At 41.3% G+C, this 22,079-nt stretch overlaps 1 protein-coding gene across 1 annotated transcript in view; it reads right to left on the bottom strand.

Annotated features, from left to right (window-relative positions):
* The window catches only part of STK32A (serine/threonine kinase 32A), a 120,155-nt gene extending 100,195 nt beyond the window's left edge, over nucleotides 1-19,960 (bottom strand). Inside the window, exons 1-2 of the mRNA XM_019924654.3 lie at nucleotides 19,748-19,960; nucleotides 15,370-15,516 (exon numbers count right to left, since the gene is read on the bottom strand). Coding sequence (XP_019780213.1) covers nucleotides 15,370-15,421 — 52 coding nt within the window. The 5' untranslated portion in view covers nucleotides 15,422-15,516; nucleotides 19,748-19,960. The remainder of the gene's footprint in view (nucleotides 1-15,369; nucleotides 15,517-19,747) is intronic.
* Between the last annotated feature and the right edge of the window lie 2,119 nt (nucleotides 19,961-22,079).

Raw genomic sequence — 22,079 nt, 5'->3', positions numbered from 1 at the left:
AAGTGGTAGAAGGACCCGACCAGTTTTTAAACAGATATCCAAGCAATCCTCCTTATTTAACACCCCCCTTTCACCTCTACTTCGAGAGACAAGTAACACTGCAGATTCCCGGGGACTGGAAGGAGAAGAATGTGTTTCACTCACCATCTCTCCCTGGAAGTCTTGCTTCCATTTTTCCTCATCCTTAAAATAGATACCTACCTCACAGGGCTACAGTGGGAACTAAATTAGATTACATAAAGCAGGCATATATCCAGAGTACAGTAGGTGCTCAGTAAATGAGCTATTTTTGATAACTTTTGGAAGGTGGACCTTAACAGTGGGAATCAGAGATAGCCATCAATATATCATTTATTTTCTATGTTACCTTGGCTAGTGTTTTTGTTTTTAAAATTAATTAATTAATTTTGGCTGCACCAGGTGTTGGTTGTGGCATGTGGACTCTTAGTTGCAGCATGCATGCGGGATCTAGTTCCCCAACCAGGAATCGAACCTGGGCCCCCTGCATTGGGAATGTGGAGTTTTTACCTACTGGACCACCAGGGAAGTCCCCTTGGCTAGTGTTTTTTAAAACCATCTTTAGACTTGTATTTTCATCCAAATAAGGGATAATAATCGCTTTCTTATTTATCTTTAAGAGTCAAATTAGAAGAGGATGAGCAAATACTGTGCAGCACAAAGCTGCCTCCTTGGGCTGGAGGCAGCCAGAAGTGGGTGAGGGCTCTTGCTCTGCCTCTTCCTAGCATGTGAACTGGACAGACTTTCTAACCTTGCAGAGTTTCCACTCCTTGCTCTGGAAATCAGCGTGGCTGATATATTCCTCATAATTTGTGATGAGGATAAAGTGAGATAACCTAAGCACAGTACCCCGTTTTGAGATGCACTCCTGGGAACACGGGTTTCCCTTATTCCACCTGACATCCACCTGTCTCTAGGACTCAGCTCTAAGTTTTCTGTATTGAAGGTTCCCTATAACCTCACCATGAATTGCTAAATATGAGTACAAGCACAATCTTAAACTTGAGGGGGTGGCATGGACTCCTTGGGTGAATACGTGGACTCTTTTTCCAGGGAGAATAAAGAACACAAGCAGACAAACTAGTCTTGGTATAAATCACAGGGCTCCTCAGAATCCTATTTATAGATCCCATGTTAACAGTTAATAGATGTCTTCTAAGTGAGAGATACTACCTCTGAACCAGCATCCTAACGTAAAACCCTAAGTATAAGCCCCGTTCACAAATCAAATGGTAGCACTTTCAAACACTTACTATATGAAGCACTGTGCTAGGCATTTCCCTTGCACGATTTCATATAATTCTTATTAGCCCCCAAACACAAGTAAAACATTGAGAAGAGAGTACGTAACTTGCTCAAGGTCGTAGAGCTAGTGATGGCTGGAGTTAGCAATCAAACCAAGGGTATAGGTTATGAGTTGAGTGTCCCCCCAAAAAAGATACATAGGAGTCACAACCGCTAGTGCCAAAGAATGTGATCTTATTTGGGAATGACGTCGTTGCAGATGTAATTAGTTAAGATGAGGTTGTATCAGAGTAAGGTAGCCTAGGCCCCTAAACCAATATGACTGGTACCCTTGTAAGAAGAGAGAAGCCTGCACACAGACACAGACCATATGAAGACAGAGTCAGAGGCTACGGTGATGCTGCCACAAGCCAAAGAACTCCGGGGGCTACCAGAAGCTGGAAGAGGCAAGGGAGAAGCCTCCCCTACAGAATCCAGAGGGAGCATGACCCTGCCAACACCTTGACTTCAGACTCCTAGACTCCATAGTTTTCAGTGGAAACGCACTGAGGAGAGCAAGCAAGTCAATTCTAGTTACCAATTAGGAACCTAAGTCTTCAACAGAAATTCCTTTTAATGCTTCAATCAAGCCTTAGTTTAGAACATTTTTCCTGGTATGTTGTACCCTGGACACAAAATGAAGTTATCAAAGTGACAATGACTTGAATATTTTATAAAAGTAAATCAAAATTATTCTACAAGGGATCATACAATGAAATTGAAGAGTGAGTGAGTGATGATGATCAGGACGGTGAAATGAAAGACATGGATGCAGGTCATTGAAATTGTTGTCCTTGGAATCAAAATGAATAGAGGAAGACAAGTAAAACTCAAGAGTAGTGATGACCTGCGTAATTAACTCCAGGGAAGAAGAGGTGTTATATATTGAACCCATAACACTTCAGCAATAACACTGAAGGGATGTGTGAATGATAGCAGACGTGAAGATGAATGCCACTGTGAAATGAAATGACTCAGCCCTCTGAAGCAGGATGCACCGGTAGGCACGAAATGAGTGTCTGATGTATTCTTAATGTAAAAGCAATCCCCTAGGTTTGTTTAATTTTATAAATTCATTCTGGTTGGCCATCATGGGAGGATATCTATAACTGAAATAAATGAGATTCATTTCTATCAAGATTCAGGATGTAGCCAGGTGGCTATCCGATTTCAGTGGTTTAACCTTCCTACGCCTCAGTCCTGCTATGTTTAAATTGCAGGCTGATCTGATGATAAAGTGCATTTTGGTAGTTGGTCTTACTGGGTGGTGAGTACATCTTTACATCACTTGATTCCAAATCGAACTCCATGACATACTCAGTATCTGGATGGGAAGGTGGTGAGTGAGATCCCAAGAGACAGTGCCCAGCTGGCCACCTATCAAACTGCCAGCCTGAGGCAATGACAGCCACCACCATGCCCCGCCTGAGTATGTCATGGGGATGCTCACCCCCAAACGTCCCCCTCATGAGCACCCAAATCCTCGTTGTAGGTGGAGGGTAGGAGGGTCTAGGTAACTGACTTAGAAGGCTTCCTAGGGAGGGGACAGACTATGAGGCAAAGCTCCAAGCCCGTGGCAGGTGATCCACTACCCCATCAGACCTCACAAACATAAATTCTAAGATAAAATTAGTAAGAATTTAGAGACAGCAGCTGGAGGCAGTGAAGCCCACGTGTGGGGCCCTTGTGAACACAAGGCAATGTGTGCCTGCACTGATCTCATGTGGATGAAGCCAGCCCTGGTTCCTGGTCACATCATTTCACAGGAATTAACCAATATAAAGGGAAGAAACCATCAGCTAAGACTTGCTCTACTATCTCCTGTTTATAAAAAAAAAAAATCTTCCCTTAACATCATATTCAGCTTCAGCTGTTGGCTCATTTCTCTGTTTCCCTTTAGAGTAAACTTCTGGAAACGGTTTACTGTACTGGCTGTGTCCACGTCCTCCCCTCCCAAACACTCCTAATCCCCCAGACTCTGGCTCTTGCCCCCCTATCCTCACTTGAACTGCTTTTGTCAGGAACACCTATATCCTGCTGATTGCCTGATGCCACAGATACTTCTCACTTTACTCAACCACTCAGGAACGTTCAGCACAAGAGACTACTTCCTCCTTCTTCAAGAAGTCTTCTCTCTTACATTTCACGACAAATGTTTTTCATGTCTCACAGGCTGTTCCTTCTCAATTTCCTTACCTGATTGCTTGCCTCTGCCTGCCTTCTAAATACGGGGGTTCTTCTCTGTTTCTCCTTACCTCAACATAATAAAGGCCATATATGACAAACTCACAGCCAACATTGTTCTCAATGGTGAAAAACTGAAACCATTTCCACTAAGATCAGGAACAAGACAAGGTTGCCCACTCTCACCACTCTTATTCAACATAGTTTTGGAAGTTTTAGCCACAGCAATCAGAGATGAAAAAGAAAGAAAAGGAATCCAAATCAGAAAAGAAGAAGTAAGGCTGTCACTGTTTGCAGATGACATGATATACTATACATAGAGAATCCTAAAGATGCTACCAGAAAACTACTAGAGCTAATCATTGAATTTGTTAAAGTAGCAGGATACAAAATTAATGCACAGAAATCTCTTGCACTCCTATACACTAATGATGAAAAATCTGAAAGAGAAATTAGGGAAACAGTCCCATTTACCATTGCAACAAAAAGAATAAAATACCTAAGAATAAACCTACCTAAGGAGACAAAAGACCTGTATGCAGAAAATTATAAGACACTGATGAAAGAAATTAAAGATGGAAACAGATGGAGAGATATACCATATTCTTGGATTGGAAGAGTCAACACTGTGAAAATGACTCTACTACCCAAAGCAATCTACGGATTCAATGCAATCCCTATCAAACTACCACTGGCAATTTTCACAGAACTAGAGCAAAAAACTTCACAATTTGTACGGAAACACAAAAGACCCTGAATAGCCAATGCAATCTTGAGAAAGAAAAACGGAACTGGAAGAATCAGGCCCACTGACTTCAGATTATACTACAAAGCTTCAGTAATTAAGACAGTATGGTACTGGCACAAAAACAGAAATATAGCTCAATGGAACAGGATAGAAAGCCCAGAGATGAACCCACACACATATGGTCACCTTATCTTTGATAAAGGAGGCAAGAATATACAATGGAGAAAAGACAGCCTCTTCAATAAGTGGTGTTGGGAAAACTGGACAGCTACATGTAAAAGAATGAAATTAGAACACTCCCTAACACCATACACAAAAATAAACTCAAAATGGATTAAAGACTTAAATGTAAGGCCAGACACTATAAAACTCTCAGAGGAAAACATAGGCAGAACAGTCTGACATAAATCACAGCAAGATCCTTTTAGACCCACCTCTTAGAGAAATGGAAATAAAAACAAAAATAAACAAATTGCGCCTAATGAAACTTAAAGCTTTTGCACAGCAAAGGAAACTATAAACAAGATGAAAAGATAACCTCAGAATGGGAGAAAATATTTGCAAATGAAGCAACTGACAAAGGATTAACCTCCAAAATTTACAAGCAGCTCATGCAGCTCAATATCAAACAAACAAACAACCCCATCTAAAAATGGGCAGAAGACCTAAATAGACATTTCTCCAAAGAAGATACACAGATTGCCAACAAATACATGAAAGAATGCTCAACATCACTAATCATTAGAGAAATGCAAATCAAAACTACAATGAGGTATCACCTCACACCAGTCAGAATGGCCAACATCAAAAAATCTACAAACAATAAATGCTGGAGAGAGTGTGGAGAAAAGGGAACTCTCTTTCAATGTTGGTGAGAATGTAAATCGATACAGCCACTATGGAGAACGGTATGGAGGTTCCTTAAAAAACTACAAATAGAACTACCATATGACCCAGCAATCCCACTACTGGGCATAGACCCTGAAAAAACCATAATTCAAAAAGAGTCATGTACCACAGTGTTCAGTGCAGCTCTATTTACAATAGCCAGGACACGGAAGCAACCTAAGTGTCCATCGACAGACGAATGGATAAAGAAGATGTGGCACATATATACAATGGAATATTACTCAGCCATAAAAAGAAATGAAATTGAGTTATTTGCAGTGAGGTGGATGGACCTAGAGTCTGTCATAACAGAGTGAAGTAAGTCAGAGAAAAGAGAAAGAGAAAAGAGAAAAACAAATACTGTATGCTAACATATATATATGGAATGTAAAAAGAAAAAAAAAAAGGTTATGAAGAACCTAGGGGCAGGACAGGAATAAAGATGCAGACATAGAGAATGGACTTGAGGACATGGGGAGGGGGAAGGGTAAACTGGGATGAAGTGAGTGAATGGCATGGACTTATATATTCTACCAAATGTAAGATAGATTGCTAGTGGGAAGCAGCTGCATAGCACAGCGAGGTCAGCTCGGTGCTTTGTGACCACCTAGAGGGGTGGGATAGGGAGGGTGGGAGGGAGATGCAAGAGGGAGGAGATATGGGGACATATGTATATGTATAGCCGATTCACTTTGTTATACCGTAGAAACTAACACACCATTGTAAAGCAATTATACTCCAATAAAGATGTTAAAAAAATTAAAATTTTTAATAGTGTTAGCTTTATGAGAAACTACATTGCCCTTTTTTTTCATCTTTCTCAACAAACTAAGAAAAACGTTACATTTGTCCACAGAGGGTGTCTGGAAGCTACTGATTTAACCTGTAACTCTGACACCATGATGCTAGTTAAGGTTGAAGGTCCACTCTAGAACATTTCACTGGTGATTCACTAATTAAAACGACTTAGCTGGTTCACTAGCCCTTTATCAAACCAAATGGCTGGCAGCTCATGGTTGCCACTAATACGTGTGGAGCTCGGCAGGTCATTTCAGGATATATTTGAAACTTCTCCACGGAAGGAGCTTCCAAGGCCAGTTGAGGCATCTGCTTGCACAGTCACCACTTCCCTTTTAGCAAATGCGGTGCCCCAGGGAGTCTGGGCTTTACCGACATCCATTACTGGTGCCAAGACCAAGCAGTGGGCACCAACAGCTTCTTTTTCTGCTGCCTGGACCCCAGTTCATGAATTTGCTCAGAAGTCAGAATTACACTGGCTATTTCTTTAGAACAAATCAGGAAGTAGAACAGTGGGGCAAGATGGGGGATCAATACCCCCAGCTGTTGGATGCCTCTCAGTTGACTAAATAAATGCCCCAGTAGGAAATAAACTCTATCTAATGATATTTCAAATGAATTCTAGGCTGTACCCATTTAACTGAATCTAGTCTATGTGGTTACCAAATAATATATATCACAAAAATGATATATTTTATTCTCTAAAACAGTAGATTTCTCGGTTCAAGTACTTCCACTGACTCAGACTAATGAACCAAAAGAGAGTTGGTGAAGACTGCCTTTGTTAAGCATCTATAGAGAACAGATGTCAGTCTCCTTGCCCAGTCCCTCAGTTACAGCTAGAGGGTTATGAATGGATATCAGATGAGCCCCTGGCACATGTAAAGAAATGTCTGCAGGATGCTTTAGAGCAAAGGTCAGTACAGTATGGCGTGTGGACCAGATCCAACCCACCATCTATTTTTATATGGCTCATAAGCTAGGAATGGCTTTCATATTTCTAAATGCTTGGAAAATAAAAATATTTTGTGACAAGTGAAAATGATGTGAAATTCAAATTTCAGTGTCCACAAATAAAGTGTTAGTGGAACAGAGCCATGTTCGTTAGTTTCCACATTATCTCTGGCTGCCTTCATGCCGCAACAGCAGAGTTGAGTCGTTGTGACACAGACTGAACAGCAGAACATAAAACATTTACTATCTGGCCCATTCCAGAAAAAGCATGCCAACCCCTACATTCAGCTGTTCTCAGAAATAACAAAAAACATAGGTTACTCAAGTATAAAACAAGGTTAATATTACTTATGGTACTGTAAATATGCCTTCAGGACGGAAAGAAGAAATAGTTCAGGAGAAAAAAAAATAAAACCTCTGCCAGTCTTTTGAATTCAAAATCTATACCCATAGGTTTCTCAGTCCTTTCAACCATATAAATTGTGCTCAGCGTCCTATTTTAACAGGAATATAATTCCATCATTGGCATTGTGTATGTGTGTTTCCAAATAAAATTTCCACAAATGGTCCCATAGCAATGCATAGTTGAAATCGCCATATAATTCATAGGACCTAAACTGGTAAAGTGATGGGTGACGCTGGTCACTGTAACTAAGTTTACACTGGCGAGGCCATATAGCAGAAGTCAGATCCTCTGAAGGCCTTCAGTCGTTCTCATTGAAGTAGCTGCTGAATGTTGACGCCAGCTTACAGATTTCGGTTTTCAACCTAGGTTAGTTTCAAGATGAAAATTTAAAAAATGTCTCTAGCTTTGGATAGGATAAAAAGTTAGTATAGCATGGGTGTTTAATAATCGGCAAATACATCACCATAATTGGTTCATAAGACACTCTTTGAACTAAAATGTTCTTTATTTAAAGAACAATAAAGAAGTGAATTATCTCCCAATCTGATTCCCACTTGGACTAGAAGCATCCCACCATTAAACAGAGTTACCTTGTGTTTTACTCATTAACCTGAGTAAACATGAATTGTGTTGCCTGAAAAAGTTGTAGTGAGGAGACCTTAGAGAACATAATCGCTCTTCAGCTGTCGAGATTCTGCAAATCAGAAGCTGTAGCTGTTAAACCAGGGAGGGGAGGAAGGGGAGGATAAATGGGAAGAAATGACGTTTCCAATAGAAAGAGTGTTCCTGATCATGACCTTTTGTTTCCCAAATTGAGGTCCACAGAGAATTATTTGCCACAAGGTATTAAAAGGTTTTCCACAAAACTGATTTAATTTTGAAATAAGTTTGAAAAATGTCAGAGTACGGAGATTTCAATATTGTTGCACATTTCAGAGCCTTTATTATGCTAATAAGCATCGTGAATCTCCAAGGGCAGGATGTAAGTTTCCTAAATTTGTTTGAGTAGATTCTCCTAAACATGTATCAGGAAGCACGCCAATCAGAAGCACTAGCTCCATCTTTGATGTCTGTTTTCTTGGCCATCTAGTCTGTTTCTCCCAGGTTCCTCCAATCCCTTGGGATAGGGGAAATTAAAACCCTCCCAAATTAAAAGTGTTTGTTGCTAGAAACTAGTGGATCTGAGATTATTTATGACAAACACCTTAACTAAATATTAGACAGTCCAAGATAACATAATGATTTTAGGAAGCTGATTCTCGGGCTTCCCCGGTGGCACAGTGGTTAAGAATCTGCCTGCCAGTGCAGGGGACACGGGTTCAAGCCCTGGTCCGAGAAGATCCCACATGCTGCAGAGCAACTAAGCCTGTGCGCCACAACTGCTGAGCCTGTGCTCTAGAGCCTGTGAGCCACAACTACTGAAGCCCGCACGCCTAGAGCCCGTGCTCTGCAACAAGAGAAGCCACCACAATGAGAAGCCCATGCACCGCAATGAAGACTAGCCCTTCTCTGCAACTAGAGAAAGCCCGCGTGCAGCAACGGAGACCCAATGCAGCCAAAAATAAATAAATAAAACAAATAAATTATAAAAAAAAAGCCAATTATTACTAGGGAAATTTTCATTTTACTTTCCCAATCATTTTAACACAAAATAGTAAATAATATCAGACAACATAACTCAAGTTTGAGAGGGGAAAGTCTGAAATTCATTTGCCTATGCCACTGGGTACAAATATGCAATGCATGGACATTAAAATAACAAAGAAGAGTCTCAGAGTCCTTCCGTGGCTGGAATCAATTCAGTAACCTCCCATTTCTTTTGGATTGCAAATCTGTGACCAATTTTTTTGGCCCAACTTTTTTGAAGGACCCAGTGCCTCCCTCACCAAAGAAGATGTAGGAAAACTGGAAGCGATCACATATCCTAGGAGACAAGTGTTGCCAAATGAAAGTGGAACATTGGGTTTTCAGCAAGTCTGAAGAACAATGCAATAATTGAGCTCTCTTTGCAAACTCAGGGCATTGATGTACTCTTTGTAGAGACATTTTAACCTAAGGCCAACTGTTCTTAGCTACAGCACTCCAGAAGAAAGTTGTCTCTTGGTTTAACTAAACCAACTCTATCTCCTCTACATTCTTTGTATATGCTTGGAAACACATACTACTTACAATGATTGCAAGATCCTCTTCTGTTGCCCAGACTGTGAATTATAACCAAGTCCACTTTTTCCCGTACTAAAGAATTTCTTTCTCTAAATCAGCCTGAAAACCTCAATGATTGGACTTTAAAAATGTTAATTTTTTAATCAAACAAGCAAAAGAAAAAAACCCGAACAAAACAAAAAGCACTGCGTTCAGAGAGAGGAAATAAAGCAGATATAATGAACAAGCTATAAACATTAAAACAAGTATTAGCTGTACTTCTTTTCTTTCAGAAAACTTAGGATGCTTTCTGTATCATTATTTCTCATAGTATCCACATGATAGTTGGGTCTGAGGGACAACTGTCACTGTGTCTGTTGTTCGAATGGGATTACTTAAATAATCTGTTTTGGGCTTAAATCAGAAAAAGTAAGTTTATCAATTTTTCAGCCCAATGAGTTCTTGATTTTGCCTTAAATGAAAATACAATCACCCCAGGGGGGATCACAGAAAAAACAGATGGGATTATGTTTTTGTGAAGTTAATAATTTGGCTTCTTTTCAGAGGACTTATATAGGTTTTCACAGAATCCATGCAATCTGCCATCTGACAGTTCGGCTCTGTTGATAGAAGTGTGAATAGGTCATATTAACTATGGCATCTACACAGTTGCATGTAATCGATTTTGTTCCTTTTAGAAGTTGAAATACTTCAAAGAGTTCATGCTCAGAGACTCTGACACTGGTAAATAATATTATAACTAGCATTAATTGGGTGGTTACTTTATATGAGACACCTTGCTAAGTGTTTTATCTGCGTTATTTTATTCTCTCCTCACAACGACCCAGTGAAGTATGCCCAATTAACTTGTATTTTATATATGAAGAAACTGAGCTTACAGAGGTTTGATAACTTGTACAATCGAAGGGTTTGTTTGGGTTTTTTTCAAATGAATTCACTAGTAATTATTCAGATTTGGGGACTTTTTTCTATTGTATTTCAAATCCCTTTAGAACACTTTATAGTTAAGTTGACTCTAGTGTTTGATGGTTGATCAGGCTTTGCTTTTTCTCATAGAAATACACAGATTGCTAGGCTGTGGCACAGCTGAGATTTGAAACTGTGTATGTGTTTCCACTACCAGAGCCCTGGCCTGTTATGTCAGGTGGTCTCCCACTACTAAAACACAAAACATAATTAGGTGGAAGACATTGTGCTGGGTGGTTCCTTAAAAAATTGAAGAATTATCATATGATCCAGCAATTCTGCTTCTAAGGATGTACCAGGTGAAAACAGGGACTTGAACAGATACTTGTACACCCGTGTTCACAGCAGCATTATTTATGGTAGTCAAAAGGTAGAAACAACCTAATGTTCACTGATGAATGAAAGAATAAACAAACTGTGGTATCTGCATACAGTAGAGTATTATTCAGCCTTAAAAAGGAATGAAATTCTGATACATGCTACAGTATGGATGGACCTTGATAACTGAAATAAACCAGACCCAAAAGGACAGATATTACATGATTCCACTTATATAAGGTACCTAGAATAGTTAAAATCATAGAGACAGAGTAGAACGGTGGTTGTCAGGGGCTGCGGGGAAGAGGGAATGGGGAGTTACTGTTTAATGGGCACAAAATTTCAGTTTGGGAAGATTAAAAAGTTCTATGGTGGTGGTGATGGTTGTCCCCAAATGTGAATGTACTCCATGCCACTGAACTGTACACTTAAAAATCGTTAAAATGGTACACTTTATTATGTATTATACCACAATAAAAAATGTAACTAGGACTTGGGTTTGCCCTAAGCCACAAAAGAAAACAATATCATGTGAGGTCTACTTTGTAAAAACTCACTTAACAGTAATTAAATAAGCAAGCCTTCTGCTCTTCCACAGCAGCTGTAAAGCTTATACTTTGTTTTCACTAAATAAAGATCAACATAAGTAACTAACAGGATGATCTCAAGATCAGTATCAGATGGAACAGCATGAAACACAAAGTATCAGGACGAATTCCAGCAAGAACAGCTTATCTCAAGGGACATCCACTAACATCTTATTCCTTAATTACCTTCAAAGTGAACCAAAACTTTTTTTCCATGAGAAAGAAATCTTGAAATATTACTTGGGAAAATGGGTACACATTTTCTCCTCAAATCTATATATTGGGAATAGTAAACACTTTGAAAGAAATATTAGATACTTTTCCATCACATTTTGGGATTTTTTGCAGCAATATATTAAAAAGAATTAAATTGGTTCATTTAAGTGCCCTAGATTCTGGCCCCATTTGATTATTTATATAAAAATAGATCAAAATGATACAGGCATTTATGTTCTTGGATTAGTGCATTTTGTTGTTGTTTCTTGGTCAGAAGCCTCACAGCAATCAAATAAAGTTTCACCTTGTGCTCAATCCAGACCTATGAAAGGAGCCAAATCACCTTTATAGGATTGACTGATTAAAAAAAAGTAAATAACTGGAATTTCATACTTTTCCTCCCCAAAACTCAGTGATCTTGTAAACAAGTTAATACGGCAATTAAATGCGATTCCTTTCAGGACTTCCCTGGTGGCGCAGTGGTTGGGAGTCCACCTGCCATTGCAGGGGACTGGGGTATGACCCCTGGTCCGGGAAGATCCCACATGCCTCAGAGCAACTAAGCCCGTGCACCACAACTACTGAGTCTGCGCTCTAGAGCCCGCGAGCCACAACTACTGAGCCCGTGTGCCGCAACTACTGAGCCCGTGAGCCACAACTACTGAGCCTGCGTGCCACAACTACTGAAGCCCGTGCGCCTGGAGCCCGTGCTCCACAACGGGAGAGGCCACCGCAATGAGAAGCCAGCGCACCACAACGAAGAGTAGCCCCTGCTCGCCACAACTAGAGAAAGCCCGCACGCAGCAAAGAAGACCCAATGCAGCCATAAATAAATAAATAGATAAATAAATTTATTTTAAAAGTATCGCTTTCATAATATACAAACTCATCGTCATCGGAATGTGAAGACATAGGCAACTGGTCATTTCCGATTTTGTCATTATTTGGACTTTTTCCTGTGCCTGAACTGTTCTTCTGTTATTACATGAGTGGCTTCCTCACCTTTTTCAGCCTTTACCTCAGACGTCACCTCGTCAGAAAGGCCAACCCCGGCCACACCCTATCTGAAGTGGTCTCCTTACCATCACCTGTCCCTCTCCATAAGATCACTCACAGTCACTTCCTTGGTGGTACTTTAACACTATCTAAAGTTATCTGGTTTATGTATTTGTGAACTAGTTTATTGTTTGCCTCCCACGATTAGAATACGAGCTCCACAAGGGCAGGGGAAGGGACATCTCTCCTACTCTGTTCCTCACATCTAGCAGAGGGACATCTAGCAGAGTGATGGGCTTATAGTAGACGGGGTTGCCTTTCTACTTCTGCCTTGCAACTGTGTGTGTGAACGGACTCAGAGCTTCACCCCTGGGAAGTGCAGACATACTGTTAGGCTCAGCTCTTCTCTCTAAGGGTGCTGCTGTAGGCTCATCTCATTGGCCTGGCGGACAGGACCACAAAAAGTGGTGACCTAGAGGGTGTTAAGAAAGATCTCCTTGCTCATTAAGCCTAACTTCACTCCAACCTAGTTTTCCCAGAGCCCCTTGAAGGCACTTATAAAGTGCTAACTGATTTCCCATTTGCCATAATCCTTTGGGACAGTTGCTTTCTTGGGCACTCATGAGACCAAGGGCTGGCTGGATTAAAGATTTAGACATCTCTGTATTTTCTCATTATCATGTTACCCTAATACCTTAAAACAATACATACCCCTAGCAAGTAACAAGCACGAAGCTGGCCTCTCTTACCTCCTCTGTTCTCTGAGGACCAGCCTCATGCACATTAGTTTTGAATCTGTAGGGAGCACAGGGAACCAAACAAATGAAATGTAAGCCTTCTTGCCTTCCCATTTTAGAGATGGAAAAATCAAGGAACATCCCTGGCCTCTAGATCCTTGACTTTACAACTTGATAAACCAAAGCAAGGCAACAGATATGAGTGGGAAAAAGTTTTCTTAAGACCATTTTCAAACTATATAATTTCAGGGTTCCTATGAGAATATTTTGTATAGGTAGTCACGATGCACCCCTAAACTGATAGTGAATAGCTGGCAACAAGGCATGTTGATTGGTTAGACATGTTTTTTAAAGGGTCCAACCAAACAGTCAAAAATTAAGATTGCAGCGGACTTCTGTTTGTCTCCCAGCCATGGCAAATAGCTAATTGTCCCCTTCTTTTGTAACAAAACACAACTCCTTGTATTTAGAAGATTCATGGCCACACAAGATAACTAACTAAATTTCCCAGTCTCCTTTGTAATGAAGCATGTGAGTGAAAGTGACAAGCAAGAGGCAGATCATATCCTTAAAAGAAGTGGGCTCGGTCTCCTCACTCTTCCCCTTCCCACTGGCTGGAATGTGAATGTGGTGGTGAGCCATCCTGAGGCATGAGGGTGACAGTAACACTCTAGGGCAGGGAAGGGAAGGAAAGAAGCCAGCTTGTCAGAGCCAGAGTCCCTAACCCTTCGCAGCCACATCTCACCTGAATTACTTATGCCTAGATTGTTACGTGAGAAAGAAAAACACTACCATCTTCTTTATGCCACTGTTATTTGTAGTTTCTGTTTGAGCAAACTTTCCTTGATGATTCAGATGCTGCTTCCTAATTTTTGCAAGGTGCCTTTAGGATCTCAAAATGATAAACTTTTGGAGTTGAAAAAGACCTTCAGGGTTACTACCCTCTCTCACTTGATTGATGAGGAAACTGAAGGTAAATAAACTTCTTGAGCACACAGGTAGCTGGTAATAGGACGAGCGTTCAGATCTCCTGGATTTCAGTTCATTGTTCTTTTTCTCTGTGGTCCATTTAGCAGAACTCCCTGGAAATGACTGTGAGGGCTGCCTCTGGGGGGCCTGGATAACTTACTAGCTAGGACCCAGGGCCACCTTTTTCCCAGGCAACCTATAAACAGTATATGCCTACAAGGCTGCTGTAAAGTTTCCCTTTTCTCCAATAAAACTGATCCTTTTTCCTATGACCCAGCATTGTGGAATTTGGCTAGGACCCTGGAACATGCTAATCAGAAGCTCAGAAGGCACCAACCTGCTTGCCTGACTCCACTGTATAATATTATGAGTATCAATTATCACTCATATGCAACTTGATAATATAAGAATTTTTCTATAACAACTAGCAATAGGGGTAACTTCAGCTGTCAAGGGAACAAATAAATCATTTTGTTTCAAGGTCTTCTATCCACCAGATGACAATGCCTTTGGACAAAGGGCATTGGTAGAGTTGTGATTAAGAAAGCTGTATGATATCACTTATATGCAGAATCTAAAAAGAAACTATACAAATGAACTTATTTACAGAACAGAAACAGACTCATAGATGTAGAGAAAGAACTTATGGTTACCGGGGGAAAGGGATAGTTAGGGAGTGTAGGATTGACATGTACACACTGCTATATTTAAAATGGATAACCAACAAGGATCTACTGTATAGCACAGGGAACCCTGCTCAATATTATGTAACAACCTAAATGGGAAAAGAATTTGAAAAAGAATAGCCACATGTATATGTATAACTGAATCACTTTGCTGTACACCTGAAACTATCACAGCACTGTTAATCAACTATACTCCAATATAAAATAAAAAGTTAAAAAAAATTTTAAAAATCTAATATATCACTTTTCTAATTAAAAAAAAAGTTGTCCAAGGTCCCATGGAAAGTGGAAGGTAAAAATCCAGCTCTTAGCATACCAGGTCCTCAGGCTTACCCTTGCAGTTCTTTTTTTTTAATTTTAAGGTCTTACATGACAGTTTACTTATGAAACAAGGAGCTTATATTTGAATTTTGCAAACTGTGTTTATATACAATTATCGCACGTTTCTCACCATCGTCATTTTCATCAAACACCGGTGGTTTGCTTGAAGTGTTGGCTCCCATGGTCAAGTCTGCCCAGACCCGATCCTCCAGTTACATTATCCCAGCAGAAACATTCAGCTTCACTCAAAAGAGAACCGGAAACCTTAGCTAGATATCTAGGAGAGAAAAAGAAACAGAATCCTTATGATATGGTGTACTCTAGGTACCCTGGTTATAGACGATGGCCGAAAATTAACCTCATCTATGCCCCTGCAGTGGAATTTTTTTGTTCTTGAAAATAATAATTTCAGAGAAAACAGAGAAAATCAAGCATCTGGGAGTACCCGCTACATGGCTTCGTCAGAAGTGGACCTGGACTTACAAGAAAGGAGGAAAGCAAAATATTTTTCTGAGTGTGAAGGCAAGTTTAAAATGAGGTCAGCAATACTTTATTTAACCACTATAAACTAAAATATATTTTATTGTGACTCTCCATGTCTTTGAGAAAATATGTTAATTTTAAACATTTTTTTGATGTGTGATCAACAACTTACTTTTTTAGTCATGAAAAGACATACCCCTCTTTCCTCCTACCCTGGAAGTTACTACAACATCAAAGGAACAAGTTCTGAGTTTGGGCTTGATCATACCAGCAAGTCGCTGAGTTTCATGGAACACATTACTTTTTTTTTTTTTTTTAAATATATTTATTTATTTTTGGCTGTGTTGGGTCTTCGGGCTTTCTTCATTGTGGTGCGCAGGCTCCTCGTTGTGGTGGCTTCTCTTGTTGCAGAGCACAGGCTCTAGGCACACGGGCTTCAGTAGTTGTGGCACGTGGGCGCAATAGTTGTGGCTCGCAGGCTCTGGAGCGCAGGCTCAGTAGTCGTGGCACACGGGCTTAGTTGCTCCACGGCATGTGGGATCTTCCCGGACCAGGGCTCGAACCCGTGTCCCCTGCACTGGCAGGCGGATTCTTAACCACTGCGCCACCGGAGAAGTCTGGAACACATTACTTTTTTTCCTTTCCCTGAACTTGAAGATCATAAAGGTCCTTACCTCAAAGACAAATTAAATGTGATTTCATGTGATAAGTAAAGTCTTTTCACAGCACAAGTGCTTGATAATTGCAGGCCACTAGGGAGCCCAAATTGAACGACGTAGGTGAGAGCTAAAAAGCCCTGAAAGTTGTGTATTTATGGCTTTGTTCATTTTTAAACATAAATTACTTTCTTGGAAACTGGTAAGGAGAGGCAGCATCCAGAGTTCTGGTTCTAAAACTGACACTGATAACGGCTTTGGCTCAATGACCTAATCTCTCATCTCTTAAATGGGAGAAACAGCAATGCCTTCTGTAGGAATAACAAGCTCAGATGCCCACAAGAGCCAGAGGGAAATGCAAGTAATTGAGCTGGACAAGGTGGAAGACATTACTGCCTGCTGGCGACACTGGTGACCTAGTGAATCCAGGCTCCATCTAAAAGATGTCACTGCTCTTGGATCTAAAAGATTGTTGCTAAGTGGAAACATGGGCCCAGGGCCCAGATCTTCAGATTTACCCAAAAGAGGGTCAAGATCCAGATGTTATATAAAATCATAGTTAAAAGCTCGTTTTATGTAAAGCAACTATACCGCAATAAAAATTAATTTTAAAAAAAGTTTGTTTTAGCTATATGGCTTGAGCAAATCTCATGTACAGGACAAATACAGCTCATGGCATATAGTTAATGAGAATCTGTATGAGGCAGCTAGCACCACGCCTGGCACATAATTTGCAAAGAATTAATATTAGCTATTGCTATTTTATTAGTAGTGGGTATTTCCTTATCACGTATTATTTTCTTTTAAATTTGAGACCTGTTGATTTCCTCTTGGAGTTTTTGCATGTGAAGGAAGTACAGATCGGAGTCAGAATTGAAAAAAGTATCCCACGTGAACCTGGGCTAAGGATGAGTTATTGAAAAGGAACTAGAGGAGCCCCGGAGCAAATCGAGAAGAAAAGCTCCTTTTCCTATTAGGGGAGATGTAAGTAAAGCCTTCATTTGGAAGGCAGACTCATTAAGGAAATGCGGCTTGTCATACTGAAAGCCAACTGCTGGCAAAGTGCCTTCTGGACTTTAAAAAGAATCGTTAAATGGAGAGCAAAGACAGAGTCAGCAATTAGGAAGCAAGTGATTAAATGGTATGGGGGAGGGGAGAGAGGGGCAGGAGGTAACAGGTGTCTGGAGGAAGCTCAGAGGGGATGATGGAGATCAGGAAGATAGAAAGAACTCAACTATATCTCTGGGCTAAAAACAAAGGGCTTTTAATGCCAGTGGAAAAGAGGATGAGGAAGAAGCAGGTGGGATGCCCTTAGTGTTTCCTTGTGGGCTAGGGAGAAGCAAATGGGGTGCCCTGTGTGTTGCATTACTGCATTTAGAGTCCTGAATAAGTGGGAAATAGTGTCAGGGCTGAGCCACAGATGACATTAGAGAGGCTCAGTCCTAAAGAGAATATCAATTTGAAGCAGCTGCAGTTGTTAATACAACCGACTGGGGCTATGTTCTCTTTAATTTTGTGCGTAAATCCTCGGTACCTGTAGTTTTCACACCACACCCCAATCCTGTCTTTCTTAGATTTTTCTTCACACCTCAGGCTTTTCTCAAGTAGCCCATCTTCCTGCAACACCAGATGTACCGAGCACTGACCTTGCAAGTTGTCAAGTCAGAAAGAGAAAGAGGAATATTATCACAATTTGCCATATTTCTGAGTTGCATTCTGATGTACAGACAATTTTGTTTACCAAATATCTGGTGATTTTTTTTTTTAGCGGGAAGAAAATATGTAAACAGGGAACAAATTTTGTGTATGTCTGGGGGATGAGCAGGCTTGGACTATTGGGTGGTGGTTTCTCCACTGCACTTAATACTCTCAATCCAGTCTAGAATGGTCTTTATCTTTTTCTCCCTTCGTGGATAACCAAATTGGTAACTTTCCCTCATATCCAGAAAGAAATCAATGTTTTTCTGGCAGGCAAGTGGAGACACATCTTTTCCGTTCCACTGAATAGGGCCCAGCAGAGCTATAGGCCTCTTTCCTGACCTGATATGAACTCTGCAGTGTTACATAACCACTTTTTGAGATGTCAAGCAGACAGTCACCACCCATGGAAATGAACATCCTAAACAGAACATATAAGAGAAACAGCAATGTGTCTTATAGGAGTACAAAGAGTTTCCAGATTCTACCTTGACCTGGCCGCTTATCAGATTATTAACTGCAGATGACATTTGACCTTTGGCCTATACTTTTGGGGGATGTCAACAGGTGAGCTGCTCCAAGCAGCTAAGGCTCCCTAGGTAAAGAGGTGTCTTCTTCAGGAAGAACCTATGCTGTGATGCAAGAAAGTTGTAACTTCTGACAGAACTGTCTAGTTTTATTGTCACAGCATATGCATAGACATAATTTATTTTGTTTGCATTTGAAAAACAGAACTACTTAAGCTGAGACAAATTTAGAAATGTGAGAAAGAAAGAAAATATCCTGAAAAAGACCCAAGTTACAACCACTTGCAGTTAAGTATTGTTTATATTTCATCAACTTCTGCTTCATATATATATATATATATTAAAACCGTAGGTAAATAGTTTTTCCACCTCAATCCTCATGCCAAATTAATTCCCCTTTCATACTTCCCCAAAACAGCCACAATTGTGAATCTGGTATACATTTTACAGTCCACTTTCTACGATTTTACACACACGACATGTCTTTTAAAGTAAGTCACCTAAATGACATCATATAGTAGGTATATTTGGCATCTGACTGTAATCATTACCATTATACTTGTGCGATCTAGCCACGCTGATCTCTACAGCTCTGACTTCTGCTTTTTAAGCGCTGCATAGCAGTCCATTGTGTGAATCCTCGGCACTTTGTGTAAAAACGTGCAAATCCTTCAACTTAGGGGGGAAAAATCCTGGTGGAGATGAAGCCAACCATCAAAGGCAGTGTTGGCTTGTTTTGAGACCGGATAAGAGAAACAAGCAGAAATACCTCCTCCCGTACTTGTCTCCACCCAGCAAATATTTATTGAAGTCTCTCCGCATCTGGACCCGAGTCAGAGGCTGGGGGACAAAGTAGGGTACAAAATAGCTAAGAAGTTAGGAATGGTCCCAGCCCTGTCAGATTGTAGTGGGTCATCCTGACGGCCTGCCTTTATATTTCTCTTCCGTTTTAACTTCCTAGGTTCCCAACAGTGCCCTTAGTATGCAGGTTTACTTAAAAGGAAAAAATCTAGACCATCACTCACCTAGATCTCGGCTCTCGCTTCACGCCTTCCGAGAAGCTCAGACTGGTGCTTCCACCCGGGGAGCAGAGGCTAAAAGATCAACTCCGAGAAACGAGGAGCAAGCAGGGGAAGGCACCTACCTGCCTGGGCGTTCCAGCGGCCGCCAGCGCGGGGCGTGGTGAGGCGGGCTGGCACCTGCAGCTGCTGAGGGGTCCGAGCGTAGGCAGAGGTCGCAGCTCCTCCGGGAGGGGTGGTTCCGGGGTCGGGGCAGGGGTGGGGAGCAGCCGGCCGGCGGGCGGTCCCAGGCGCAGTGCTCTGCGGGATCGGCCTGGGCAGTCTCCAGGGCTCTGAGTTCCGCCAGGGCGAGGGCGAGGCGGGAGGGCGGCGCTGCGAGCTGGCGGCGGGTCCCGCGGCGCATTGGCAGGATCCGGAGCCGCAGAGACGCAGAGCGCGACCCAACTTCCCCGACAGAGACCCGGTTCCCCTGAAGTGACCCCTTCCCCCACCCCCTACCATCTCACACTCAAGATACCTGGGCAGCGCCGCCGAGGATGGTGGATATGGGGGTGGCGGATAGGAGCCTGCAGATCTCAGATGGGGAGAGGCACGATTTCCTTTAAGACTTCCTAGGGGTGTTAGGAAGACCCAAGAGAGGGTTGAGAATTTTATAGATCCTTGCAGATTTCCTCGTTTTACGGCTGGGGAAATTGAGACACAGAGAAGAAAAATACTTGTCCAGTGTAACATAATTAATGGAGAGAACCTTTTCTAGACCCGGTCTCCTGGCTCCCAGCCCCCATTTTTAACATCAATCCCACTGGAAGTTTCTTTGTTCTCTCTCGTGGCAGCTCCCTGTACTTCCCTTTTGTAATAATCAACACGATTGAAATAACTTCTTACTGTTTTCTCTCTAACTCTAGAGTCACACACACTTAAGCCATCAGAGAATTGGCATATAGGTTTCTTACTGAAATTGCCAGGGTGTGAGATGGTGGGCAGTGGTGAGGCGAGGGTGAGGGGGGAGACACCGGAGGGTGTAAGTCTAGTCTGGGAGTGATGTGGGAACAGCTTCTATCCAAGTCCAGCGTTTCGCTGCAATGTGGAAATACCAGCTCTGCGTTGCCAAATATTCAGATTTTAAAAGGGAAGCGAGACACGCGAACTTCTGTGAAATCTCGCATCATTTATAAACATTGGCAAGTTTTAAAAATGTTAAAAACTGTGTTGGTCCAACAAAATGTGTCTGTGGCTGAAACGTACTTTTCAGACTCCCACTTTTTGATCTGTCTAGATGTAAACTTGCACAGAGTGCAAGAACCACCTTGGCTTTGATCACCTTGTTTAGTACTAGCTCATACAGTGGTGTCTAATGCATCTTAAATATCTGCTGAAATTGTTGAAGCTGTTGGTGGCTCACCTTATAGTCAAGAGCCCCATAATTTACTCAAACAAATATTTCAGAGTAATTATCTTGTTTTATTATGACTTAGCCCCTTTCATCTTCTTTCTATTACCTCAGCCATGGGCTACATTCTATCCTAGTAATGTTCAAGGTTGGAATAACCTTGAACTTCAACTGGCCCACTCTCTCCTTTACCAATGGGGGTCCTGAGGAAGGAATTTGCCAAAAGTCACACAGTGAGTTGGTGGCAGAACTCTGTAGAACCTTACTTTATATTGCCAGCTCCTTATGAAAACCTGTTTGAGAGAGGATCGGATGATGTAAATGAACATTTAAAATGGAATTTGCCTCAAGTTCCAAAAGAGGGCAACCAAGTTTAGAAAAAAAGAAAAGAGAATTTTTAAGGAATCATTCTGGGAGAGGGTATTATTTTTAAGGCACAAATCAGACACCTGATTGAAAATACATTTTTTTGTGTGTTTTTTTTTAAACATCTTTATTGGGGTATAATTGCCTTACAATGGTGTGTTAGTTTCTGCTTTATAACAAAGTGAATCAGTTATACATATACATATGTTGCCATATCTCTTCCCTCTTGCGTCTCCCTCCCTCCCACCCTCCCTATCCCACCCTTCCAGGCGGTCACAAAGCACCGAGCTGATCTCCCTGTGCTATGCGGCTGCTTCCCACTAGCTATCACCTTACGTTTGTTAGTGTATATATGTCCATGCCTCTCTCTCACTTTATCACAGCTCACCCTTCCCCCTCCCCATATCCTCAAGTCCGTTCTCCAGTAGATCTGTGTCTTTATTCCTGTCTTACCCCTAGGTTCTTCATGACTTTTTTTTCCCTTAAATTCCATATATATGTGTTAGCATATGGTATTTGTCTTTCTCTTTCTGACTTACTTCACTCTGTATGACAGACTCTAGGTCTATCCACCTCATTACAAATAGCTCAATTTCGTTTCTTTTTATGGCTGAGTAATATTCCATTGTATATATGTGCCACATCTTCTTTATCCATTCACCCGATGATGGGCACTTAGGTTGTTTCCATCTCCGGGCTAT

Source organism: Tursiops truncatus, chromosome 3 (genome assembly GCF_011762595.2).
Source record: "Tursiops truncatus isolate mTurTru1 chromosome 3, mTurTru1.mat.Y, whole genome shotgun sequence".
NCBI lineage: Eukaryota > Metazoa > Chordata > Mammalia > Artiodactyla > Delphinidae > Tursiops > Tursiops truncatus.
The sequence above is the reverse complement of the archived record's forward strand: the minus strand, read 5'-3'. Positions and strand labels throughout refer to the sequence as shown.